The 24,057-nt window shown below is 37.4% G+C and overlaps 3 protein-coding genes across 6 annotated transcripts in view; 2 read left to right on the top strand and 1 right to left on the bottom strand.

Annotated features, from left to right (window-relative positions):
- Positions 1-444: 444 nt before the first annotated feature.
- Positions 445-7,177, bottom strand: LOC116325740 (cytochrome P450 3A30-like). Of its 2 annotated transcripts, XM_039622195.1 has the most exons (14): positions 7,037-7,177; positions 5,974-6,146; positions 5,762-5,855; positions 5,561-5,613; positions 5,221-5,320; positions 4,584-4,700; positions 4,281-4,366; positions 4,049-4,191; positions 3,827-3,951; positions 3,329-3,413; positions 2,899-3,059; positions 2,574-2,800; positions 1,014-1,176; positions 445-924 (listed from the first exon to the last, which is right to left on the bottom strand). In XM_039622195.1, exons 2-14 carry the CDS (start codon positions 6,039-6,041, stop codon positions 850-852), a joined length of 1,497 nt encoding a protein of 498 aa, XP_039478129.1. In that variant the 5' UTR covers positions 6,042-6,146; positions 7,037-7,177; the 3' UTR covers positions 445-849. The 2 variants fall into 2 exon arrangements, with proteins under 2 accessions (XP_039478129.1, XP_039478130.1); XM_039622196.1 differs by lacking the exon at positions 7,037-7,177 and having other exon boundaries at positions 5,974-6,171.
- mrpl57 (mitochondrial ribosomal protein L57) lies at positions 6,490-10,110 on the top strand. Its single transcript, XM_031746763.2, has 2 exons — positions 6,490-6,673; positions 8,425-10,110. Exon 2 carries the CDS (start codon positions 8,440-8,442, stop codon positions 8,749-8,751), a length of 312 nt encoding a protein of 103 aa, XP_031602623.1. The 5' UTR covers positions 6,490-6,673; positions 8,425-8,439; the 3' UTR covers positions 8,752-10,110.
- A 1,638-nt stretch (positions 10,111-11,748) lies between these two features.
- The window catches only part of kcnh1a (potassium voltage-gated channel, subfamily H (eag-related), member 1a), a 51,559-nt gene continuing 39,250 nt past the window's right edge, over positions 11,749-24,057 (top strand). For 2 of the 3 annotated variants that reach the window (XM_031746774.2, XM_031746773.2), the window contains exons 1-4: positions 11,749-11,998; positions 16,949-17,072; positions 23,142-23,248; positions 23,583-23,711. In XM_031746774.2, the coding sequence (XP_031602634.1) occupies positions 11,926-11,998; positions 16,949-17,072; positions 23,142-23,248; positions 23,583-23,711 (433 nt within the window). In that variant the 5' untranslated portion in view covers positions 11,749-11,925. The remainder of the gene's footprint in view (positions 11,999-16,948; positions 17,073-23,141; positions 23,249-23,582; positions 23,712-24,057) is intronic. The other variant, XM_039621426.1, reaches the window with a different exon arrangement.

Below are 24,057 nucleotides of genomic sequence, written 5' to 3'. Positions count from 1 at the left end.
GAAACAACTTAATTATTGTCTGTGTGTAACAGGTTTGTTTCAACCAGAGCTCACAAGAAGAGCATGTGGAACTTGCTAATATAATGTATTCAAATTGCCAACCCAAGCACTGAAGTTCAAGTTTAGGATTTTGTTCTGGAACTCTGGATTTGGTAAAAAAAAAAAAAAAAAAAAAGATTCAGTACATCAAGTATAAATTTATAATTCAAGTGTTTGGATTTGAGGACATACTGTAAGATTTCCTTTTGATATAATCAGCAGTGGACAGCTGTCAATGTTTAAAACAAATTATCGGTCGAAGCTGGTCGCCAGCTGTTGAAGCTAGGTGGAGACAGATACCACCAATAATAAGGCTAAATACATCAGGGCATGTGTGTTCACTGCCAGCAGCTTATTTCATGGCCCTGACAGTTTCAAGACACACTTTGACAAGACTCTGAAGTCTCTGAATTTCTAGTTGTAACTGTATTTATTGCATCATGAAGCTCATACATGAACAGACATCAATTTCTACTAAACAAGGAAGAAATGCGACCCATAAAGCAGAAGTGTCAAAAGATAATATGGATGTTTGCACTTTTCAGAAGTCACAAGTCCAAGAATGTCATCAAAAAATTCATGCAATTAACCATAAAAGGAGAAATAGCAAAGGTAGACGTGTTTTTTGAACACAGAAAAGTCCGATTAAACATTCAACACAATAAAAAGTGAATTAAAATACATTTGATTCATCAACACAGCAGCTGAAAAAAGAAATTACACGGTCAATGTCATCCTGGCAGCAGTTCCCTCACATTAAAGCAAAATCATAAACATGTTTGATGGGATTTGGAGACGTTCCCTCTTAGACTACTTATTTCTGGGAACAAACTTGAGTGTTACAGGCTGAACTGGCTGAAACTTCCAGTCAAACTGAAGTGGAATCTAAAAAAGAGAAAAGAAATGGATGTAACATCAGGGACAGGACAGCAGAGTACCATGACAGTCTGAATGTGGAGGAGTGTTGCTCTTACCATGGTCTCTTTGCATGTTTCCAAAGTGTACTTCTGCAAGAGACGGACAATAATCATCTTCATAACGAGGATGGCGTAGCGCATCCCAACGCAGTTACGAGGGCCGAGTCCAAATGGCATGTACGCGTATGGGTTCACCTCCTCCCCGCTGTCTTTACTGAACCTGCAGATACAGATCAAACAAACCTTTAAAATCATGGAGTTACTACGTAAAAGGAAAAGGCTCTGCCTCTTTCAAATAAATGCAAGTGAAACACAGCAGAAAATAAATAAAATCAAAGACTCAGCAGTCCTGTTGCTCTATTTTCACCTGTATAGCAGGCGGATGTTTGCGCTGGTACAGGTGTGCCACAGCGGTCAGTGGAAGAATCCGCGAGTTTGTCTGTGAATTTCTCATTCCGTGGTAGCGTACTCGGTGCTTGCTCGGAAGTTAAGGGGTTTTTTCGCTGTAAAAAGAAGTTTTCTTCGCACGCAGTGAACAGCGGACGCTAATGTTTTTGTCACTTTTTACGGAATCAAACTCAAAGTAAGGTCAGTACTTCCACGCTTTAAACGCTGCACGGTCATACTCTCTCCCGCACTCGATATATTATCCATTGTTGATCTGCACACAGCTGTTGCCACGAATGTCGCACTCGCTTACGTCACTGTCATGAGACACTCTCGCAAAAAAAAATCACGGTTTTAGTAACGCAGCGTGTTTACGGGAAAGTAACAGTAATCTAATTACCTTTTTTGCAATAGTAATCCCTTACTTTACTCGTTACTTGAAAAAAGTAATCGGATTACAGTAACGCGTTACTGCCCATCTCTGCTGTTAACCCTCTACAGCACAGTGTGGCCCCTGGACTACAGAAAGTTTTTGGGTGTCTATGATCAGATAAGATTCGGCCTCTCCTAAATCACATCCTCATGAAGCTTTAACACAGTCTTAAGACACCACTCGATAAGTCTCTGGCTATCCTTGACTTAAAGTAAAGGGACCTAAAGCTTTTCATGAAGTCTGCTCGAGAGGATCTGTCAGGATAAATGGGATGAATGGCCCAAAATCCATGTGTGCACAGCTGCTGCCAAAGGGACTGTTGCAAACTAGCCAATTAAGAGAGCCTGAGTGTTACAAATGAGAGATTCAAGTTTTTGATTTTCATTAAATTTTCAAAAATGTCATCACTTCATTACTTGAAATATTAAGAATAAACTGATGGGAACTAGAATTTGTATATATTTAAATAGAAGGAATTATGCAAATACAGAGAAATCTAAAAAAGATGAAAAGAAATTGAATCTTTTTATAAATGTATTTAAAATAAATCTATAACTAATTTCAATACAGCCTTGCTTTGTCTTGTTGTGATGATTGTGTAGATGTCTCTGAGTCGCTTCTTGTCAGAAAACCCAACTGTATTTCAGCATCTATGTCAGGTTTGTTTGTAAGGTTTACAAAGACAAAGTGATATGAGTGGCTTAGTCTATAAAAATAAACCTTGTAAAGCACCCTTTCTTTAAAATTAGTATCCAAGATTTAACCAAGATTGGTTCTTGATAAGACTGCAGATTTACCTCTCTGGTCTGAAAAGCTCAGGTGAGTTCCAGTAGCGTGGGTCTTTGTGCAACAACCACACAGGAATCCCAATTACGGTTCCCTCAGGGATGGTGAGGCCATGCACCTGCACAGTTTTTTTGCATGTCCTGTCGAGCCGAGGGCCAGTGGGAATCAAACGCAACGACTCGAGTATGACATGGTCCAGGTATTGCAGGTCTGTCAGCTCCTCATAAGACATGGGTGCCTAGGAAAAATATGAAAAGACACAATCACAAAAAAGGAAAATGTGATAAGACTGTCCGCTACTGTAACAAAGACAAATTATGTGATGAATTACTGTACATCTTTCTTCAGGTTAGCGTCAATTTCTTTGTGTAAGGTCTGCAACGCATCAGGGTTGGTGGCCAGATTATAAAGCATGTAAGTAAGAGTGGTACTGGTGGTCTCATAGCCGCCCAAGATGAAGACCAAGGCCTGGGAAAGGATCTCATGTTCAGTCAAACCTATCAAAAAGAGAAATCCTTGTCAGTGTCATTTTCAGAATCATATTCAAAGCTAGTGTAGTCCTAATGTAATAACTGACTGGTATTGGTTAAATACTGATTTAAAGTTCAACCTTCCTGGTGTACATTTTTGATACTCAGTACATGTTATTAGTGGTTCTCGTGTACAGTTTAGTACACGGCTAGCCTGGCTGTCTCTAAATATTTGCAGGGATGTTATAGGGATATAATATCCCTGTTTATGGATTACCTCTCTGGTAAAAACATACCTTTACTTGGCTGTTCTTCATCATTCTTATACTCCTTTTCTGGGATCTCACTCTGAATTAGCACCTGCAGGAAGTCTGCTCGGGCCTTGATTAAAAAGACAACATTCAGTGTCAGCAACAAATGCAAATATGCTCAAAGTCTATTGACTCAAACATGGGTGACTGAAAGACAACAGCAGAAGAAAATTGCAAATTATATCTGCAGTATGGGTAGACTGTATGTAAAAGATGGACACAGTTTTCAGCTAAGAAATAGTCAGGAAATTAAACCTATGAAAAAAAAAATACATTTGTCATCTTTAGTTTTGTTTTTTATACAAAATAAGACGAACCAGAACAAAAATTTGTGGCTAAAGTAGCTCATTTCCTGTTTTCAAGCTAATATAATGAGCTTGATTGCTGCGCTTCACAGACATTAATCTTTAAATATAATGTAACAAAATAGAAAGCATTTGATTTTGTGAAATGTTGAATTTCTTTTACAAATTTAATTCTTACAGATTCGTCTTCATGATGCTGGGTTTTAAATCTCTTAATGATGTTGTAGAAAAAGTCAATGCTGTCCTTGGGCATGATTTCAATCTTCAGGAGATCTAGCAGATGTTTACCAAAGGGAAAAACCACTGAAAAGAGACAAAAGAGCAGTTGAACAAAATTTAAAAGCCTAGCAATACTATATGAGCAAATGGAGTTTGAATAAGGGTCAAAAGGCAGTCATACTTAGGAAAAGTAGAGGCCAAAATTTGAAGTTAAGGACCTTCTGGACCTGCACATTCACAGGATCATTTGGATTGTTTATGGAGTCTGTCTCCACGCTGAAAGAAGCACTGGTCACAGCGTCTAAACTGTAAGGAGCCACAAACCTATGAGAGTTGGAAAAGACAAGTCAGTGCATTATTTACTATAGGATGAACAATGCATTACGCTGGCATATTAAAGATTAACAACATACTTTTTGACATTGATGGGTTCATCCAAATTTGTTTCCTCAAGTTTGGCAACGAGTCGGTCTGCATAGCGAGCAACGAGGGGATAAACCTTAAAAAAGGAGACAGAGAATTATATTATTTATGTTTTGTTTGGAATGCATGTCAGTATGTTTACAGAGAAAGAAATGATGTAGATACTATAGAGATGGATGTAACTAACGATGTTGGACGAGAAAGACAGAATTTTTCATAAGACATAAGGGAGAATTTCCTTTGGACAGATTAACAAAATTGGAATCACAACATAACTGATACATAATATCAACCTGTTTCAGTCTTCCACTGGTGAAGCATGGGGACACGGTGCTCCGAATTCTTTTCCACCTTTCATCTTTGACTACTGAAACTGCATCATCCAGAGGTCCATTCATAAAACCAGCATCCTGTGAAAATTAAATTACACTTAAAGCTTAAATTTAGCTTCCTCCAGCATCTCCATGTCCCACATCAACTTATGAAGTTTGCTCAGATAATGTAATGCAAGTGTAATGTCTTTACAAACTAGAATAACAAGCCTGTCTGTTCTGTCTGTAATGCTGTTTTTTAATATATGCATAGGTGTGTACAAATGACAAATTTGAAAAAACAAAACAAAAAACATTTCCCATGTTTCATTAGTACCCATCCCAGGCAAAAGCAGGCAGGTTGTCAGGTAATCAAACTATTCCTGCTACTGAATGACGGCTAAATAAACACATTCATGTAAATAAACCTGCAAAGGGACTTTTGCAAGTTTATTTGCATCACTGCCATTAAACCCTTGTTATGTTACTTGAATTCTCAATGGTTTCTTTGAGTCTGATATGTGACGTAGCTTTATAGAAACCTGACAGTGTCACCTTTTCATTGAACTAGATATTTGCGTAGGTTTCACTTTGCTATGTGATAGAAAGGGTCTCTTACCCTGCGGTTGGTAAACGCAGTGTAGCACTCCTTCACAGTGACAGTTTTAACAATCTCAGGGTCAGCCACCATTAAAACCGGTGTTCTTGCATCGTACAACCTGCAAAAAGGAGGCGTCTAGTCATTTGAGTTAACATTTTGGATTTATGCTTGAACCAAAAGAGATCTGCACTTTTTTTTTTTTTTAACAATTTCAGGTCCAAAGGAGGAACACCTTCATAAAAACAGGAAATACTCCCAATCATAGTCACGTACAACTTATTTAAAAGGCACGCAAGTGCAGCTAAGTGTACTTGAGTACTTGAGTTGAAAACATCTTTCACATGAAGCAACAACTCACCCCCAGACGTCCCCATACTTCGCCTGGCACTCTTGGTCAAAAGCAAGAATTCCCTACAAGAAGATGCAGGAAACTGTGTTTTAGAATAGGATGTATGCATTCAAATTAAATAGAGAAGACAGGCACTCATTCTCAGTCATCAGTCAGCTCTTTTGGCTGTAAGGTGAGGTGTATTGCTATGTTGGTGTTTGGTTTTGTTACCTTTTTAAAGCCAAGTGCTGTTCCAACAAAAGGGAGAGGCGATGGTCCAGGTATCCCCAGCTTTTTGAAAAACCGATATGGCCATATTCCATACCTGTGTTACAAAAAAAGGAGAGAAACTGAGATCGATATGACAGTTATTATAAACAAATAACTATCACTAACTAATAACAAAGCTTGACACCCAGTTGTTGCCTTCGCAGAATACTCACAGCAAAAGCAGGGTAAACACGAGCGCCAGCAACGTCCAGGTGGTTGGTGAAAATAATGTGAAAAACATTTTAGACTTTCTTCCTGAAAGCGCTGGAGGGGGAACTGACGAAACGAGCTGGGAGCCTGATCTTAAAGCCACTCCATGATGGGAGGAGACTGACAAATTATCAGGCTGTAAAAAAAAAGAAAAAAGAAAAAAAAAGAGGTCAGTGGTGGGTCAGTTATCTTCAGTCAACACCTCTGACTCAGCGGGTTTTCCAGGATATCAAACAAAAATGTGATCAGAAAATAAAGTTTATTCGAATTGAAGCATTTAAATTCACAATAAACAAACAACTTAAATAAAGTAGCAGTTTGGCGCAAAAACTGCTACTTTTTTAACGCTCAGATGCGTAAATTCGCAATGACACGACCTGATAAACAATTGAAATGTTACAGTTTGGTACTTTTCTCTAATTAATTCCTAATTATACGTTTAAAAATAGTTTTACGCCTTTTTTAAAAACGCGTTTTCGGAAGACTTTTGGGCCTTTTCAGGCCCCATAGTTTGCCCGGAAATACAAACAATGACCCGGGAAGTTAGCTTCGGATGCTAGTTATGCGGCTTGTTTTTTTTCTTTTTTTTTCTTTGTGTTTTAATCAAATTGAGTGATCCTGTCTTCTGGTCAGAGTTTCAGCTGCTTTTACCGCAGTCAGAAGGTAAGTTAAAGATTAGATGCGTGGTTTCCCATTTTGTGCCTGCTGTGACTCTGAAATGATCCGTTTTTAAACTGTCCTTGTTCTGCAACGTGAAGCACGGCTGACATTAGCTTTCGTTTAGAGCTTCCATTTAGAGCTTTTCATTTAAACCACGCTGAGGTGTTTGCTTGTTCCATATTTTTAAATATTTTTCCCACCTTTATAACAAAAAGGTTAGACTCGTAATACATTTTATGATTTTTTTCTTTTTATAACGGTTTCTGTGTAAAGGGCATTTACTTCTGGGGCGTCAAGGTTGTTTTTAGTTGATGAATCACATACAGCTTAATCTGACCTCAGTAAAACCATTGGATAATAACTTACCTTTTCTAAATGTTTGGTAGTATAATTAACGTTGATATTGGTTCACAAAGCAGATAATTTAGGGGTCAAATGCAGGTTTTGCTATAAATTTGTCCCATGCCACTCTATTCACGCACATCACCAGACTCCTCATTTTGCATTATAACCCTAGTTGTTTCCTATTATGTCATATGTAATATGATATTTTATATCCGAGTATCACTGCACAATTAACATGACCCAAAGAATTTACTGTAATGATGTCATTGCAATATTTATATTTATAGTGAATGGTGGGTAAAAGGAATAATACAGATGTTAGATTTATTTTAATTAGCAAGAGGATTAGTATAGGATATTCATAGTGTGCATATTTTTTTTTTTTTTTTTTTTTTAAATAACTCCGTAGTTATAATGGCGTGGTTAGACTCTTAGGAAGTTTTATGTCCACTATACTCCTAATAATTATTTTCCACCTAATAATCCTTACTATATTACTCTGTTGAAGTATAACCTAAACATCAAAGATATCTCCCAGATGGAAAAATGATTGCAGTTATATAAAAAAGGTGAGTTGGTGCAAGGTTACCAGCTCCAAATATGTTGGAGTCCAGTGTAAACATTCCCAAGTCTAGGTAGCTACTCTGTTCTTCCTGTTTGGCCTTTTTAAAAGAAAATCTGAATGCAGCATGAAACATAATGGCTTGAATCTGGTCATTTTATGTTTCATCATTTGCAGTATTTTTTTCTTTTTCTTTTTTTTTTTATGGGCTGTGGCTCAGGAGGTAGAGTGGGTTGCCTACCAATCGGAAGGCTGGTGGCTTAATCTCTGTCTCTATTCTGCATGCCAAAGGATCCTTGGGCAAGATACTGAACCCTTAATTGCTCCTGACGCATACTGAGTATGACTGTTAGATTAAAGTGCTTAGGCACAGACAATGGTGCTTGTAGGAAGGTATATGATTGGGTGAATGTATTAAGTAGTAGAAGTAGTTCCCCTAAAATAAAGTTTTATTGGTGAAATAGTGAAGTTTTTCTCAGTGTACAGTTGGATTCATAGCAGTATGTAGTTAGCATTATGGGAATTGTTTATTGTATGCTTTTTTTTTTTTTTTTTTTTTAACAAAACTTGAAAATGCAAAAGTCTTAGAAAACTGGTTTGTCAAGCAATTTCCAGTCTGTCCCAACCTTCATTGGATTTAATGGCAGCTTTCCCTCAGTGTACTTTTTATTTTTAGCCCTTTCTTAAAGAAATCATTTTCATTTAAAATGTTCAAGTTTGTAATCACTTTGTCTTTTGGTTATTTTGAATGTCTCTGAAGCCCCGCTATATTTTCACCAAAGCCCTTTTGCTGTCATGAATTGTCTCCACAGCAGTCCCTAATTTCAGCTGTTTTCGTCTTTCACAGAAATAATTTGCCATCATGTTCCTCACCCTCACCCTTCTGCGAAAAGGTATTCCTGGAAAGCAGTGGATCGGAAAGTATCGACGGCCTCGACAGATTACTTGGCAAATGAAACGCAACACACTGAAGCAACTGGAGCGCGAAGCTGAGAACGAGTACTGGATCAGCCGGCCATACATGACCCAGGAACAGGAGCACGGGCATGCAGCAGAACGCAGAGCCCAGAACTGGCTCAAGATCAAGGAGGCCAACTTTGCGAATTTTCCTGAACACAAACGCATCACAGATCACCTGAGTCATCTGAGAATCACCAAGAACTGGTCGAGTTAATGTGTGAAGTGACATGCAAAGACTGTTTATAGTATAACAATCTAAAACTGTTAATTTGTCCAAAGAAGCTCTGTTTTTGTTTATTATGGCTTATTATTACTGAGTTGCTTGATGTCAACTGAGAAGCCCCCTTGAAGTGTTCCCAAAAGACCGTTTTCACTCCCTCTGTTCGCAGATGTTTTGGGTTCGGCTGAAATTGTGACTGGAATTCTTCCTTTCGATGTAGCTTTCTTTGGATAAAATCCTCTTCAAAAGCCACGTTTTATCTGTGCGTCCTTAATTAAGAGCTTAACAACAAAATACACTTTTAAGTTCAGCCTCCCCACTGGTTACAAAAGCTCTTTAACTGAATGAGCTGCACAAGTGTATTCCATGAGGAACTGAGAAATTATATAGATTATCTGGGGCATTTAGGGCAAAATTATGTAACTTTAACAAACAATTGAACCCATTTTTAATTTGTTGTGACTGTAAAGCCTTTTTGACCCTTTGAAGTTTTATAAGAGTGGGAGGAATATTTTTTTTTTTATCTAAAGGAAATGCTTTTGTTTTATTCACAGATCCTTTTAAGGTATTGTGTTTGTAGGTAATGAGCCTTATTATTTTATCTACTGCTCTGTAGTTTTGTGATAAGATATGCTTTATGATTCCTGCTATTGCCACAAATCTAAGGCTCTCCAGAGACTCTGGATTATTGGCCCTCATGAAAACTCAGGCAATCTCCTCAGATGCAGCACAACACTGTTGTCTAACAGTGGTTATTGCCATCACATATCAGTAATATTGACAGAACCAATACGTATCTGTAGGAAGAACCTTTTAAGGACAGACTGAATGAAGGAAGGTGTGACCCAAACACAAACTCAAATTACATGCCCTTAAATGGAAACACAGATCTGAGGCAAATTTATGTGTAGTTTACTTTAAGACCTCATTCAGCATTTCCAAGCAATAAAGCAGACAATGCATAACACATTCTGTATTGGCCATGGATATAAGAAATAATTCACTGTATAGTATAAACACTTTTGTTAAAATTCTTTTACACAATGAGGGTTTAAAGAAGGGTGTCACAAACAATAGTATGAAATGCTAATTTAGTTAGTGTTCTACATAAATCTGTGTTTCAGGTAATTGATAGAATCAGCACTAAAGAAGATACTGACTGTCAGTGAGAACACAACCAATCTGCACACACGCAGTATTACACTGTTGTCTGATAACAGTTATTGCTTTTATGTAATAATTCATAATTATATCACCAGAGAGGTGGAAAAGCCAGCAGGTGACCTGATTATTATATCCTTTTAAGGAAAGACTGGAGTAAGTTGTGACCAAATTAAAAAAAAGAAAAGCAAACACTGACTCGGAAATCATTTGCCCTTAAATGGAGCCATCAGGCTCATGTTCCCACCCCAATGAGGGTTTATCGTCAGTGACGTACACATGGTGAGCATAAACACTTTGATTTTGTGTGCATAATGCCTCCAGATGCTACATGAGGGGTTAAAGTGTAACTGGCAATAATATAAGAAGATAATGTGCTATGGTTGCTCCTGTCTTTCTATCAGTGTGTGCAGGACAGTGAAATAGCAAAACAGCAGGAAGATTCTGCCATTTTCCACCTTTTTAATTGGTGTAGCACAAAACAGCGGTAACCAGAGCTTCTCTGCAGCACAGGCAGGTTGCTGGTTTCCATAGTAGCCATCCAGTCTGATTTAGGCTTGCAACAACAGGCGAGCCCAAACTGTGAGGACAGAAAACCTGCAGCCCTCACCTGCAGGTATGAGGAAACCATTCATGACATCATTCTTTGCACCTAAACTGTTTTAATTTCGATGGAAATGTCACTGCAGGATTGTTTTTCTTAGTGTGGCCACCTACGGGTCCAAAATAATTGAGCAAGATTTATGAGGTGGTGAAAAAAATGTTCTAGAAAGAGCTCACGGCAGTAAACAAAGAGGAAACCACAAAGTTCAACATTACTGTTCCTGCAAAGTAACTAACCAGAATTCTTCAGGGGGGATTTTAGGAAGGTTTTTCTTCATTTAATAACACCCGCTAACTGAGAAGAGAGGTTAAACCTCACTGTTTGAGATTTGACTTTTATAACTAAAAAACCCAAAAAACTGAGGGTCGGGGCCCAACACAGAGACACGAGTTAAATTTGAAGGGTTGTGTGATGTTTAATGAAGAAGAAAACAGGTGCAAATGTAAGTTCTGCCGCATAACTTATATCTAAAAATAAATAATGTGAAGTAAAAAGTACAATTTCCACCGCAAAGTTCCATAGCATCTTGAAGGTATCTTGAAATTTTTTTTTTTCTTTCTCATGCATTATATAAATTTTTGCAGTGGCCTTCCATTGATCTTTGAGTAGTCCTTCATATTATTAGACAGTTATGTGCTCTTATGAGTATTTTTTCATCACTCTACACATATTTTGGCTTGTTTTATGTCCTGTCGTCTTCCCCCCACTGTCAGAGTAAGGAGTCAAAGTAATTTTCTTTTTACTCCTTTTCTCTTTGTTGTGATTTTGAGAAGATTTGTTCTAATTCCATGTTGTAGTCTTGTAAGATTTTGTGTCTGTTAATGTATGTTTTAGGTATTTTGGTTAGTTTTTGTTTTTCGGGGGGTCTGTTTGGAGGTCATTTTCAGTTCTTTGAGGTTATTTTTGAGTCCCTTTGCAGTTGCTTTGGCCTCTGTGTGGATATTTAATTGATTTTCCAAAGAGGAATATGACTTCAAAACGTCTGTCCTAGGGTTTCCCTTTCGCCTTTGGCCATCTGAGTTGTGCTTGTTGGGTTCTTTCAGTGGTTAATCCCCCCGTGACTTAAACGCTCTTAGTTCCACAACTGCAGTTTGTTGAGGGCAGGAGCCACTGCGAACTTTCAGTGTACGCATAATTATGTCCAGCAGATGGAGCTCCAGGTCCTGTTAGTAACATCAGTCAATAACAGCCAACCCAGAGTCTCTCCTCTCCTCTCCTCTCCTGGATGATGAGGTGCGTAAAGAGGCGCCAACGCACCACACCGGGCTTGGGAGGTAGCTAATGAGCAGACCAGACAGCCAGCCCCTGTCCAAGAAATCCGCTCAGAGCCGGAGACACCATGAAAACAAACTGCAGATTGCGGAGTAACGATTCACCGGCAGACGACTGAGTGAAGCGGCAGGATGGCGGGGGGTCGGAGGGGACTTGTGGCCCCTCAGAATACTTTTTTGGAGAATATTGTCAGACGGTCGAACGGTAAGGATGATGCGATTTAAACACTGAAAATGAAATCTACTCTGTTTTGGAAAGCTAGGCATAATAAATGCCTCGACACAATCAACTAGTCTAATTAACTAATAACGAGAAGGGCTAATTAATTAGGAATCCTTTATTGAGATTTTTTAAAGTACAATTTTAGTGATCTTTTTACCAGGAGGGGAAAAACTACTGGGTGTTAAACATTCTGATGAATGTTTCTAGTAGGACTGTCAATATCTCACTCATGTATTTAGAGTAAGCCTATTCATCTTTAAAATTATTTCATTTTTTCACTTCGAGTTCCCATTTGTGAGCCCCTACTGTGTGCATTACAAGCATTAAATGTACTACTGATTACATAAGACCATTGGAACTGTCTAAGGAAAGATTGTATGGCTCAGAAATGTCTGGCGTGATACTTATTTCTACAGTTTTCACATGAATAGATTATCAGTATAATAGACAGAGTGAAAAGTCCTGCGTTTGATAGGATTCACTTTAATTTCCCTTTAAGTTACAGGTCAGTTTGAAATTTAGCTGTTGGGATTTTATTATAAACATCTGAGGCATTATTATTTATTAAACTAAATCTAAAAATGTATCCAAAAGTAGTTGACATTTGTCCAGCCATAATCCTAATAGTTATTTTTATCATTTTCACTTTTCTTCATGGAGTCTGGAAAGCCTTGCACCATGTTCTAACTGGTGCTATGAATCAGTTAATAGAGAGGATTTTAGGTTTTCATTTATAGCATTTTGAGTTACATTTCACTGAAAGAAAACACACAGACCAGACTTCTCAGGAAAAACATATGAACTAAAATTAGGATTCTTTATTTTTCAAACTTATAGAGACAAGTGGGATTTGTTAAGCCAACTGTTCTTTTAGTGAAAGCTGGGAATCTTGCAGTATTTTTGGACACTAGCTTCAGTAAAAACACAGAAAGTAGCTTTTCTGTGTTTTTTAGATCCAACAGGATGTGACAGCACGGACTGGAGAGTTGACAGCTAGCTGTGACAGTGAACCACCTGCGTTTGTTAATGCCTCTTTCATGAGACACATTTTGGGAAAATTACTGGATACGTACTATCTTTATGGGTTTTTTTGTTTTTGTTTTTTTTAAATAGGGGTTCACACATGTGAAACCACCATGTTTCTGTGCATGAACTCTCCGCCTCACTGTCAGTCTGCTCCTGCTGCACATATCTACATTTAAATGTGTTATGACAAACAGGGAGCAGCCTGCTCAGAGACAGTGACAGCATCTCTTCACAGTGAGGCTGGCTTTACAGCGTGATGTCTGGATTCCTAAGCTGTATAATATATTTAAGAAAATCCACCCTTTAAAAAACAAAAGCAGATACATATGTTTTTCTTATGGCCTTAGGCAGCCCATGATGGATTAGTGAGCGGTAAATCTCTCCCAAGCTTGAAACAAAGGAGCCGAGACTATAATCTGCTGGATGCCACTGAGACAGTGGTGGGTGGGCATTCGCAAACAATGAAACATTCCTTTTATGTACCAGTCATTCATTTTTAAATAGCTAGCTTTGTGCTATATTTTGATGACAGTGTTCAAGACAACTTTTTGATTTTCGTGCCCAGCAGTTCACCACCTACTTTGACTTTTAAATTATGCAGATATCTTCTCTTCTCTCACTATACTTACACTCCCCATTTAAACCTGTCAAACATTTTTCTCAGCACTTATCTTAAAAGGAAACGAACAGTCACAAAGAACAGCACTGATGGCTCAATTACACATGTCAGTAACTTAAAAAGGTACATATTATGCTCATTTCCACCTCTGTATTTTTATTCTGGTAGTCCACTAGATTAGCTTTGCATGACTCAAAGTTTAAAAAAACATCTTTGATATGCCTGTTTTATATGTTGCCCCTAAGTTCGTCCTCTTGTCCAAAACAATCCCTAGATTTCTTTACTGAAGTCTATTTCCCTCTGATTGGCTGACTTCTAGAAGCCTGCCGAGGGGCAGCACTGACAGTTCTATGTGCTGTCCCTGTAGAAGACGACTGTATGAGAACATCACATGGAAAAAACAGACTGAAGCCTGAGATTTTGGCTCACAGAGATTAGATGTCACTGTTTGAAACTTTTTCTCCCAAAATTTGGTTCATAGTAACAACCTGCATAGGTCTGTTTACTCATCTTTTCAAATGACATTATACTAACAAAAAAGCATAAGATAGGCACAGTTGAAGAAACAGCTGAAACAAGGTCAGATTACACTGATATTAGTGTTATATTTGATACTGTAATATAAACTTACCTTGACTTTTGTAGAACATAGTCATGTTAGCTATAAATTTTATTTTGTATTTGTGTTTTTCTGTAGCAGTGTTGTAGAAGAGTGTATGTAGTCCAGGCATTTTAAGAGCACTGAGCAACACTGATAATGTTACACTATATTTACAACTCCAGTTATGAGCAAATGCAATGATGACATTACTTTAAGTGCTTTTAGGGTTGGTCCCGTATAAAATAGGGTAAAGCATAATAGGTCGCTTTTATTTGTTTCGAGTAAAGGTGCCACTAAAGTGTCCTGGAAACCTTGAAAACTGTTACAATGCATCTCAGAAATTAGTATAATTATAACCAATCAGCAAAAACAGAATGCTACTAGTTCAGGCCCAGCTGATGATCAGCTGTTAGAATGATTATTCAGCTGCTGAAACAGCTGCTGTTGTTTATGGTAGTGCACTGTTAGGTTATGCAGTTGCCATTCTGCTACACATTTGCCACATTTTATCGAATTAAACCAAAATGCTTATTTTTAGGACCTCCATCAAGAGCTGCAGCACATTTGACTCTAACGACCTTACCACATTTAAATTAACTTAAATTAACTTTCTTTCCCATTTCGATGTTCAGATTGAGCTTTGTCAGGTCATCTTGACCATGGCTGCATTCCTAAATATGTCAAGTTGCTGCCGATTGGCTGATTTAGATATTTATGTTAATGAGCAGTTGAACAAGTGTAGCTACTGAGTGGGGCAATGGGTATATAAGTGAAGCTGATGTTAGGTGAAGAAAGTTGAATCCATTAGCAGCTAAAGTGGCAAATATTTCTCTCAGAAGTTATTAAAGATGAAATCAAAGCTTAAAAAATTGATCACAGGGCTATAAATGTGATTAAGTCTGTATGCTTGTTTCTGTTTTGATCGGCCCTCATGTGGCCACTAATGTGTTAACTTAATCAGAATAGTTTTTTTTCAGATAGTTGCTTTAAATGTCTAACAGCAGCTATTCAAGTTAAACACAAGCGTGTCTCTGTTTGTTTGACATTCAGTGCATGTTTCTCTCTGTAATCTGTTAACCCTCTTTTCTTTTCAAACATTTCAGTTTGGACACTGTCACATAGGCAGACAGGTACTATGAAGTTTAATTTGGCGTGCTGCTCATATTCCCCCTACAGTGTCTCTCTTTTTGTAATGTAACACTTAATGTTCTAGACCAAATGCTGTTAATTTACAAAGCTCAGATCTGAAATGTTTGCTGCAACCCATTAGTGAGTGAACAGATGCCTCCTTTTATGCCTCCTTCCTCCCAGGATCCCAACATTAACATGTGTTCACTGCAAAATAACATGTTGGCATGAAATGTTCTGTGCATCGTCCCCATGCTTTTAGTGATCATTCATGTGTTTTTGTGTTTAGATGTGATATGTAAACTGTGTTTTGTGATCCAGTGTTTTGAATTCCTTCCCTCCTGCTCCTTTACCTCAATGTTGTGACATTGTTCTAGTCTATGCCTGTATGTTTAGTTTTTCATGTTAGTTAAAATCACTATGTCCACTAATACATAGTATGTTTTATTTTATTATCTTATCCAGAAAAATCACCAGAATCTTCCTTTGATTTTGATCCCTGTAGAACATTGTGTCATTGTGTGAGCTAGCTGCCAGGCATTATATGCGTAATGTTTTGCACATTTTATATATCACAATGTGCATATGCACAAGTTATTTCATTTGTCATTTAAAGCAAATGTTATTTGTAAAAGTGACACATATTCATGTTAAAATTTGTCTGAGTTTCCCAGAAAAACCCACAAAACCCACTGCAGTCATTTGCATGATGTAGTACTTGATCTCAGTTTTTTAAAATGTCCCCTAAAATAAAAAAATAGCAAAGTTATCTGTTTATTTAATGTATTACGACATGAATAATGGCACTGACTATGCTAATTATATAACCGCTGACAGGCTGAAAAAAATAGGATGGAAGCAAGTACGCATGCGAGTCTGGTTATTTAAGCTTATTAACATTTTAGCCACAAATACGTTTTGCTCTGAATAATTCAAAATATGCTACATGATAACAAATGTGTTCTGTTCTCCATAAAGGGTAGATACAGATATTTACAGTTTTCCATATCTATAAATTAATGGCAAACATAACCCCCACACACACACACACACACACACACACACACACACACACACACACACACACACACATATTAAGCAGCTAATTAGGTCTATTACAAACTCTACATAGGTAAATATAAAAAAGCAATAAAAACCTGTTTTTGCACTGCCGAGAAGGAAGTTAATGAAGCAGATAGTTGGATGCTTTCTGCATAAGCAAAGCGTTTTGTTTACACTTGCCCAGAGTGTTTAATGAGCCATAGGCGACCATGGACTCTAATAAAAATCTTTAAACTGCTTTAAGTCACCAATCTCTTCAATTATAGACATTACAAAGATAAACATATGCCCATAAAATAGAGAGATATAGAGATACATGAATAGTGGTCGATAACTTTTTTACTTTTTCAGTTTAAGATACAGTTGCACCAATTACTTTGCTGTTAGGTCTTTTCCCCTACCCCGTCTGTAGTTGAAGTATGTTACTCTATAATGCTGTTTTTAGGAAATGCTGCGAGTTATTTGCCCTTTTTATTTCCTGTTGACTCTAAAACAGATACCAACTTTGTCCTGGGAAATGCTCAGATAGTGGACTGGCCCATCGTCTACAGCAATGATGGTTTCTGCAAGCTGTCGGGGTATCACAGAGCAGAGGTGATGCAGAAAAGCAGCACCTGCAGGTAGGCAGAAGGGAACTCTATCTATTAATATATTGTACGTTAAAAGCTAAAAACAAGAAACTGTCATACGTATTTAAATTTATTAAGAGAATTTCAAGACCACATCACAACATAAACATTAGCTTTGTTCATTTTACCAATTATTTTTTAATTACAGAGAGGTAATGAACTAAAAACAAGTTTAACATAGCCAGGATCTGGGTTGGCAAAACCTAAAACTACATCATGTAAAAGGAGGGCTTAACATGTAATTTGGCTATTCTTCGGCACATAATTGGTAGATTAATTAAGAGCTGTCTTCATTCAAAGACATCATTAGAATGAGTGCCAGGGATGTATAAAGAATATAAAAAACAAAACATAAAACCAGTCGTACAAATACACCAAGAGAGCAGCTCTACACAATAGACTTACTGTCTTCAGACTTGATCTATTTGAATGTTATGGGCTACTATAAGTGCAGTTAGGTCCAGCAGTCAAACAACTAAAGGTGTGCAAATTCCAGGGAGATTTATACTGTTTTCACTGCTGTGATTTCTTTCTTCTAACGTACAGCTCAAGAAGTTGCACGTAAAAATGTATTCCTTAATCAGAATGTCTTTTTTTACACTTAGAGTACTGAAAATTCAAAGAATCAGTATAAAAATTGGAGCTTACAGACGATTTTAACCCGACACTGAACCTGAATCTGGCAGGGAACAAGGTAATGTGCTGTATTGTACTGTACTACTGAAAACTTTAAATTTAGACTCAAAATACTTCATTAAGCCCTCAAGCATTTAGTTGTTATGGTACTACCTTAGTGTGAACTTTTTTTTTTTTACAGCTGTTTCTCGTCAATAAATAAATGATTGTTCAGTGACACTTTGAGAACATGTTATGGCTGCTGCTGTCTCGATGAGCTCCTGGCAATGCTAAAATATTCACACTTTATGTTTAATCAAGTTAGTTTAAATTTCTCCATTAAAAAGAAATTTGTGGAGCCCTCACTTAGATCCTTTCATCACATAGGTATGGTGTTACTTTGGGTCCTGTGATAAAAGATCTGTATGGGGTTGGCATTGTTTGATCTGACATCAGACAGTTTAATATGTAGTTCTTTCACAATAGGAGTCATTTTTAGTTATGGATGCAGTTACTGTGAATTCCTTTGTTTTTATGCATTTACACCTTCTATCACCAGGCAGAGCTGATGTTGTGAAGTGGGAAAGCCTTATTTAAGGATAATGTAATCAGAGGTTGCTTGTGCTCTGAGAGATCTGCCTTTAATGAATATTTGGAGTTATTTTAATTGAAATGGAAAATATAGCCTATACTGCTAATAGTCCCTACATGCCACAACTGACTATATGTACTGTTTTCAGATTGAACTTCTATGCAAAATTGCTTGTTAATTACCAGAATAAGAGGAACACTTTCCCATCAGCAGTACATGCAAATGTTTTTCCTGTTATTTCTTTTAATGAAATAGCAAGAAGTACTTCTGGTCAGGTGCAGCATCTGCAGTAATGGGATTTGTTGTTCAGTACAGTGAAGTTGTACTTGAGGTACAGTGCAATGAAAAAGTATTTGCCCTGTACCTGGTTTCTTACTTTCTTGCATATTTATCACATTTACATATTCCAGATCATCTTATAATTTTAATTAAACAAAGATAACCTGAGTAAACACAAAGTGCACATTCTAAATGATCATTTCATTCATTAGGGGGTTAAAAAAAGCTATCCAAACCTACCTGGGTGAAAATTTAACTGCTCTTTTAACAACTGGTTGTGCCATTCTTGACAACAAGAACTGCAATCAAGTGTTTGTGACTGGCCGTTTTCACAATGCTTTGGAGAAATTTTTGCACATTGTTCTTTAGAGAATTGTTTTAATTCAGCCACACTGCAGGATTCTCAAGGTGGACATTCTGGTGTGTATGGATTATTGTCCTGCTGCATAACTCGAGTGTGCTTGAGCTTCAGAGCATGAACTGATGGCTGGACATTTTTGGCAAATGTGAGGCTCTTTGTTCTTTTTGGTCAGCCTTGGACGTCTTCCATAGATGCTATTTTTGCCCAGTCTCTTTCTTGTTGTGTGAGGCCTGCAGTTCTTTTGTGACCTCATGGATGAGTCGTCAGTGTGCTCTTGGAGTAATTTTGGTAAGCTGGTCTCTATGAAGTGTTCTCCAGTTGTGGATAATGGCTCTCACCGTGTTTCCTTCCAGTCCCAGTCCTTAGAGATGGCTTTGTAACCCTTTCCAGACCCAGAGATTACAATGACTTTTATATTGAATTCTTTAAATTCTGGCATGATGTGTTGTGTTTTGAGATCTCTTAGTGTACTTCACTTTTAAGTTTTCTTGATTCAACAGGTCTGCCAGTAATCAGTGCTGGGTATTGCTAGTGAAATTTAACTTGTAATAATTTGTTTGATGGTCAGAAATGAAAGTGTGACAAACATGCAAAAACCACTACTGTTGTTCCTCCTGCATTATATATTTTTTTTTTTTTACATGCAACCAGCACTCTGCATCCACTTTACACTGCCACACACTTGACCAATTGTCAGTGTGACAGGAATGTCTAAACTTTGCCTAAGTGCTTCTCTAGGTGGAGATACATTTTATTTAATCATAAACCAAAGTAATGGACAAACTGACATTAAAGCTATAGTGCTACACAAAAGGTTAAGGGATCACCAAAGTTTATTTATGTTTAATCCGGTAGGAGACGAGACATAACACTCCCAAACATAAATGCCAACTTCAATGACACTATGTAGGAAAAGTCAGGGGATCAGACCAGATTTCATGGCAATATCGGTGGGATATTTCAGTCTGGGCCAAATTGCTGGGCTTGACAGGGGATTGATAGAGCCGCGTCTCTAGCAGGCCTGAGAGGCTGAGTGATCAGTTTTTGATTTATTTGTCACAAATTCAAACCTAAAAATACAATAATCAGCGTAAACCTAACAATTAAGATGTGGATACACAGTTATTAGTGACACTGTGGGGCTAACTTTGCTATGTCAAAGGCCTGGCTTTATTCGAGCCCCAGCTGACAGGAGAATCAATTCTTTTTGCCAGAGCATCTCACCAGAGGAAGTTCAAATTACACAGACCACTCAATTAGATCTGATATGATATTCCCATAGTTAAACACAGTCTAGCAGATTGTTTTTTTTTTTTTTGCACCACCACAGAGCCAGAAACCAGACACAAATCTGTGATGTAATCAGCTTGTAACAGCTGAAACTGCCTTTGCATCACCGACTGTAATGGTAAACCTGTGGATATACATAAACATAAAGGAATAAAAGGTTATTGGAGTGAGTAAATAATTTCAGGACTTGTGTTTGTTGTGCCTACAATAAGGATGCCACTAACCACTATATTAATAGGATCCCAGTGAAAACAGTTGGTGCTGCCAAATCTGAAAAACGTGGGAGATTTCATCTGTTGCGGGAGATGGTGTTTGTTACAGCCAGCACTGCGGCTATTACTGATTTAGACCCTCGGGTACCCAAACATAAGCTGCAGAGCACTCGCCAATACAAATATTGAAGCCAATGTGTAATGGTTTGTTGTAGGTTTAATATCAGGTCGGTAAATCAAGTGCAGTCTTCTGTTTGAAAGAGGAAGAAAAACAAACTTAAAATCTCCCGAATGTCTTTGATGGAAAGCAGAAAACGAGTGAGGGAGGAAACCTGATAATTAATAAATCACTAATGCGTTATTTTTGCAATAGGTAGTAATGAATTGTAGGAGAACACACTGAGAGATATATTCATCACTAATTACTTAATTATTGTGGGGAAAAGATCATACTGAGCACTTACTATTAAACGGCTCACAAGAGTGAGGAAGAGCTTAAAAAAGAGAAACCAGTGATTAATAGTTATCAGTGAACGAATTAATGAAACAAAACATTTCCGTACATAAACTTGCATTTCTCTATTTCCGCAATTTATTGGTTATTCCTGTTTCTTTGTAGCTACACTTCTATATTTATCTTCACACATTTATTCCTGTATTTCTTTGTGGGGATTTCTACTATCTTAAGTCTAAAGCAGGATCTTAGTGAACTAAACAAAGGCAAATAATTGCTATTAAATATGTATGACACAAGCCAACTGCTGGCCTATTAGCAACACCCAATAGGGGCTGTTTATAGGCCTTATAAAATCACAGGGTAAGCATTTTGTGAGGTAGTCTTGCTGTAGGGAGATGTTAGGAAAGCGGCACACACTAGCATCGCCTCCTTTCTTTGAGATTATTTTTTCGGTTATTATTATTTTATATTTATCAATATTTAATTTATCCTGAGAGTAGGGATTTGAAATCTTGAGTAGTGGTGGAAAGTTTGGAAAATGTCATCAACTTGAATGCTTTTTTACAGTTTTTTTGTGGCACAAACACTATTAGTGTGGAAAGAAGAAGAAGAAGAAGAATAGGTTTGCTGGTGCTTCACTGCTTTGTCAGAAGAATCTTAAAAACGTCTAATTTTATCATGTTAAATGGGGCATTATTCTTACACAAAGAAATGAACCGAAAGGCAATACTTTAAAAAGTTACATTAAACACCAAATTAAGAAAAAAAAAAGTATTATTAAAAAACAAAAGACTTTCAGGTTGAAACTACAGTTTCTTGCGCCTACCTCTCTTAAATATATATATTAACTGGCACTGAAAGACATAATTACAATACTCCAGCTGTATAAAAGGCTATTATGACCACAGTAATAAAGTGATTTTCCCATGGCAGTGACTGTGAAAGCAGAAATTTTGATATATCTCAGCCCTCAACATGGTCATAAAGGCTGAATCTGAGCCAAGCAAGAAGCAAAACAAAAATCAGCTATTTCATTAAAACCTGGCAGCGCTGGTGTTACTGCCAGTGTTTAACTGCTTATGGAAGATAACTATACAACACTGTCTTTTTATGCATTGCTGTATGTTAGGAATAGAGTCACTGGCTATACACTCAGCAGCTTACACAGTTCTCATGTTAATAATTCATATTTGCTGCATTTCTTTACATGAGTCGGTACTCTGTTTTTTGTTTTTTTTTAGCTGGTTCTCTACTGGAAGATAACTTTCCAGATCAATTTTATTTTTGGATCTGAACCATTTAAAAAAGTCATTTAGGTAGTAGCCACTTTCTCTTCAGAGATATTCCCGCACCTTTAATCATCCTGGTGTTTAAGTTATTTTTATTTTATATAAAAAAAAAATCCTGTGCTTTATTATGAGCTCATAAAACATTCACATTGTGGATTTTTAATGTTTTTGAAGATGACTCAAACATAAGCTGTATGCTCATTTCTCCAGAGTCTAATAACGAGCTCTTTTTGCGCATCAGTTACATCCTTCTATATACACACATGATGATGATGATGATGATGATGAAGTGATTTGAGGAATTGCTATTACATATTCTTCTTTGAAGAATGTCATTCTCCTCCCCGCACAGGGGAAAGACAGGAGGTGTGAGATGAGGACATTCGTCACTGATGTTACATCAAGCGCTGGTCTGAAAAGTCTCTGCAGCATCAGAATTTAGTCTCATTAAATTTAGCCTTCCTTTTGTATTTCATAACAGACTATATTTAGATCACGCTGGAGCAGGCTGCTACTGAGACTGGCACTAATAAGTAAAGTGAGATGAATGTCTCTATAGTGTGTTTAAAAGTGTTCGTGGTTGCTTAACCCATCTTCAGGTTTAATTTGCATTTGGCCAATTAGCATCCAGGGCTGCATTTGTCTTTTTATGCTTTCAGGATACATTTATATGAATTTTAACCCACTTGATATTTTACACAGCTTGGTCTGCTTAGTTTAGATGTAATTTTTTATAACTGAGGTGAGGAAATCATGACCAAGGAATGATTTAAAGGTAAATGCAGCGACATAAAAAGTTGTCAAAGCAGTGCTTGATTTTAAGCCAACAGAACAAAATCTCACAAGGTAATCTAACACTAAAGATATTCTCACATTTAAACCTTTCTCGCCACCCTTTTAGCAAAAGAGAGAAAGCTGCTTCTCTTTTAAGATTTCAAATTGTTATTTCCCTTTGTGTTTTCCAGCTTCATGTACGGGGAGCTCACAGACAAGGACACGACGGAAAAAATGCGACTAACATTTGAGAATTATGAGATGAACTCGTTTGAAATACTGATGTACAAGAAGAACAGTGAGTAGCGACTCCACATGCGAGAAAAGAGAAAACTTCCACTGTCTCCTCGTCATGCAAATGTATTCAGAGCCTCTGTAACATACAGCAGAGTTCAAAGGCAGCCAAGAACATTTCTACCTCTAGAAATGTGCTAATTGGTTGAGAGCCAGACCAGAGGAGCCTTCCTCAGCAAAATGTTGGGGTTGTTTGTTTCCTGTTGCTGGTGTAACATGCAAAGTTTTGAAAGGCCATGCAATCAAGATTCCTACTATGCTATATGCACACTCTGATTATTTCCCTTTATAAAAAGCAAGTGATGAAGCTAAATGTTTGCTGTTCTTTGTACTTTCAGGGACGCCTGTTTGGTTTTTTGTGAAGATTGCTCCCATTCGTAATGAACAAGAAAAAGTGGTCCTGTTTCTCTGCACATTCAGTGACATCACAGCCTTTAAACAGCCTATTGAAGACGATTCTTCCAAAGGTTAGACTCTGGGCAAATTTAATTTGTTTAACTTCACATTTTTATCAGACAGGGTGAGAGTGAGTAAAATAGAAAAAAAAAAAAGAATGTACATCCATACTTGGGCGCCACATGAGTCTGTAAAATCCTGTTAGATCTATTTTTCCACTACACATGATAGACCCGTATGATCTACTTCTCATTCAGAGGTAGAAGTCAAATCAGTCTGCCAGCTTTCACCATTCAACCCTCTACATTGTGCATCTGCTCTGGAAAGTACCCAGTCAGTCAGATGTGACTCATCTTCATAGTTATAGTGTTAAAGACAGATAAAATAGAACATGAATTAGTGCAAGAGTGCATCCAG

The sequence above is a fragment of the Oreochromis aureus genome, linkage group 13 (genome assembly GCF_013358895.1).
Source record: "Oreochromis aureus strain Israel breed Guangdong linkage group 13, ZZ_aureus, whole genome shotgun sequence".
Taxonomy (NCBI): domain Eukaryota; kingdom Metazoa; phylum Chordata; class Actinopteri; order Cichliformes; family Cichlidae; genus Oreochromis; species Oreochromis aureus.
Note: the sequence above shows the minus strand (reverse complement) of the source record. Positions and strands in the feature narration are given on the sequence as shown.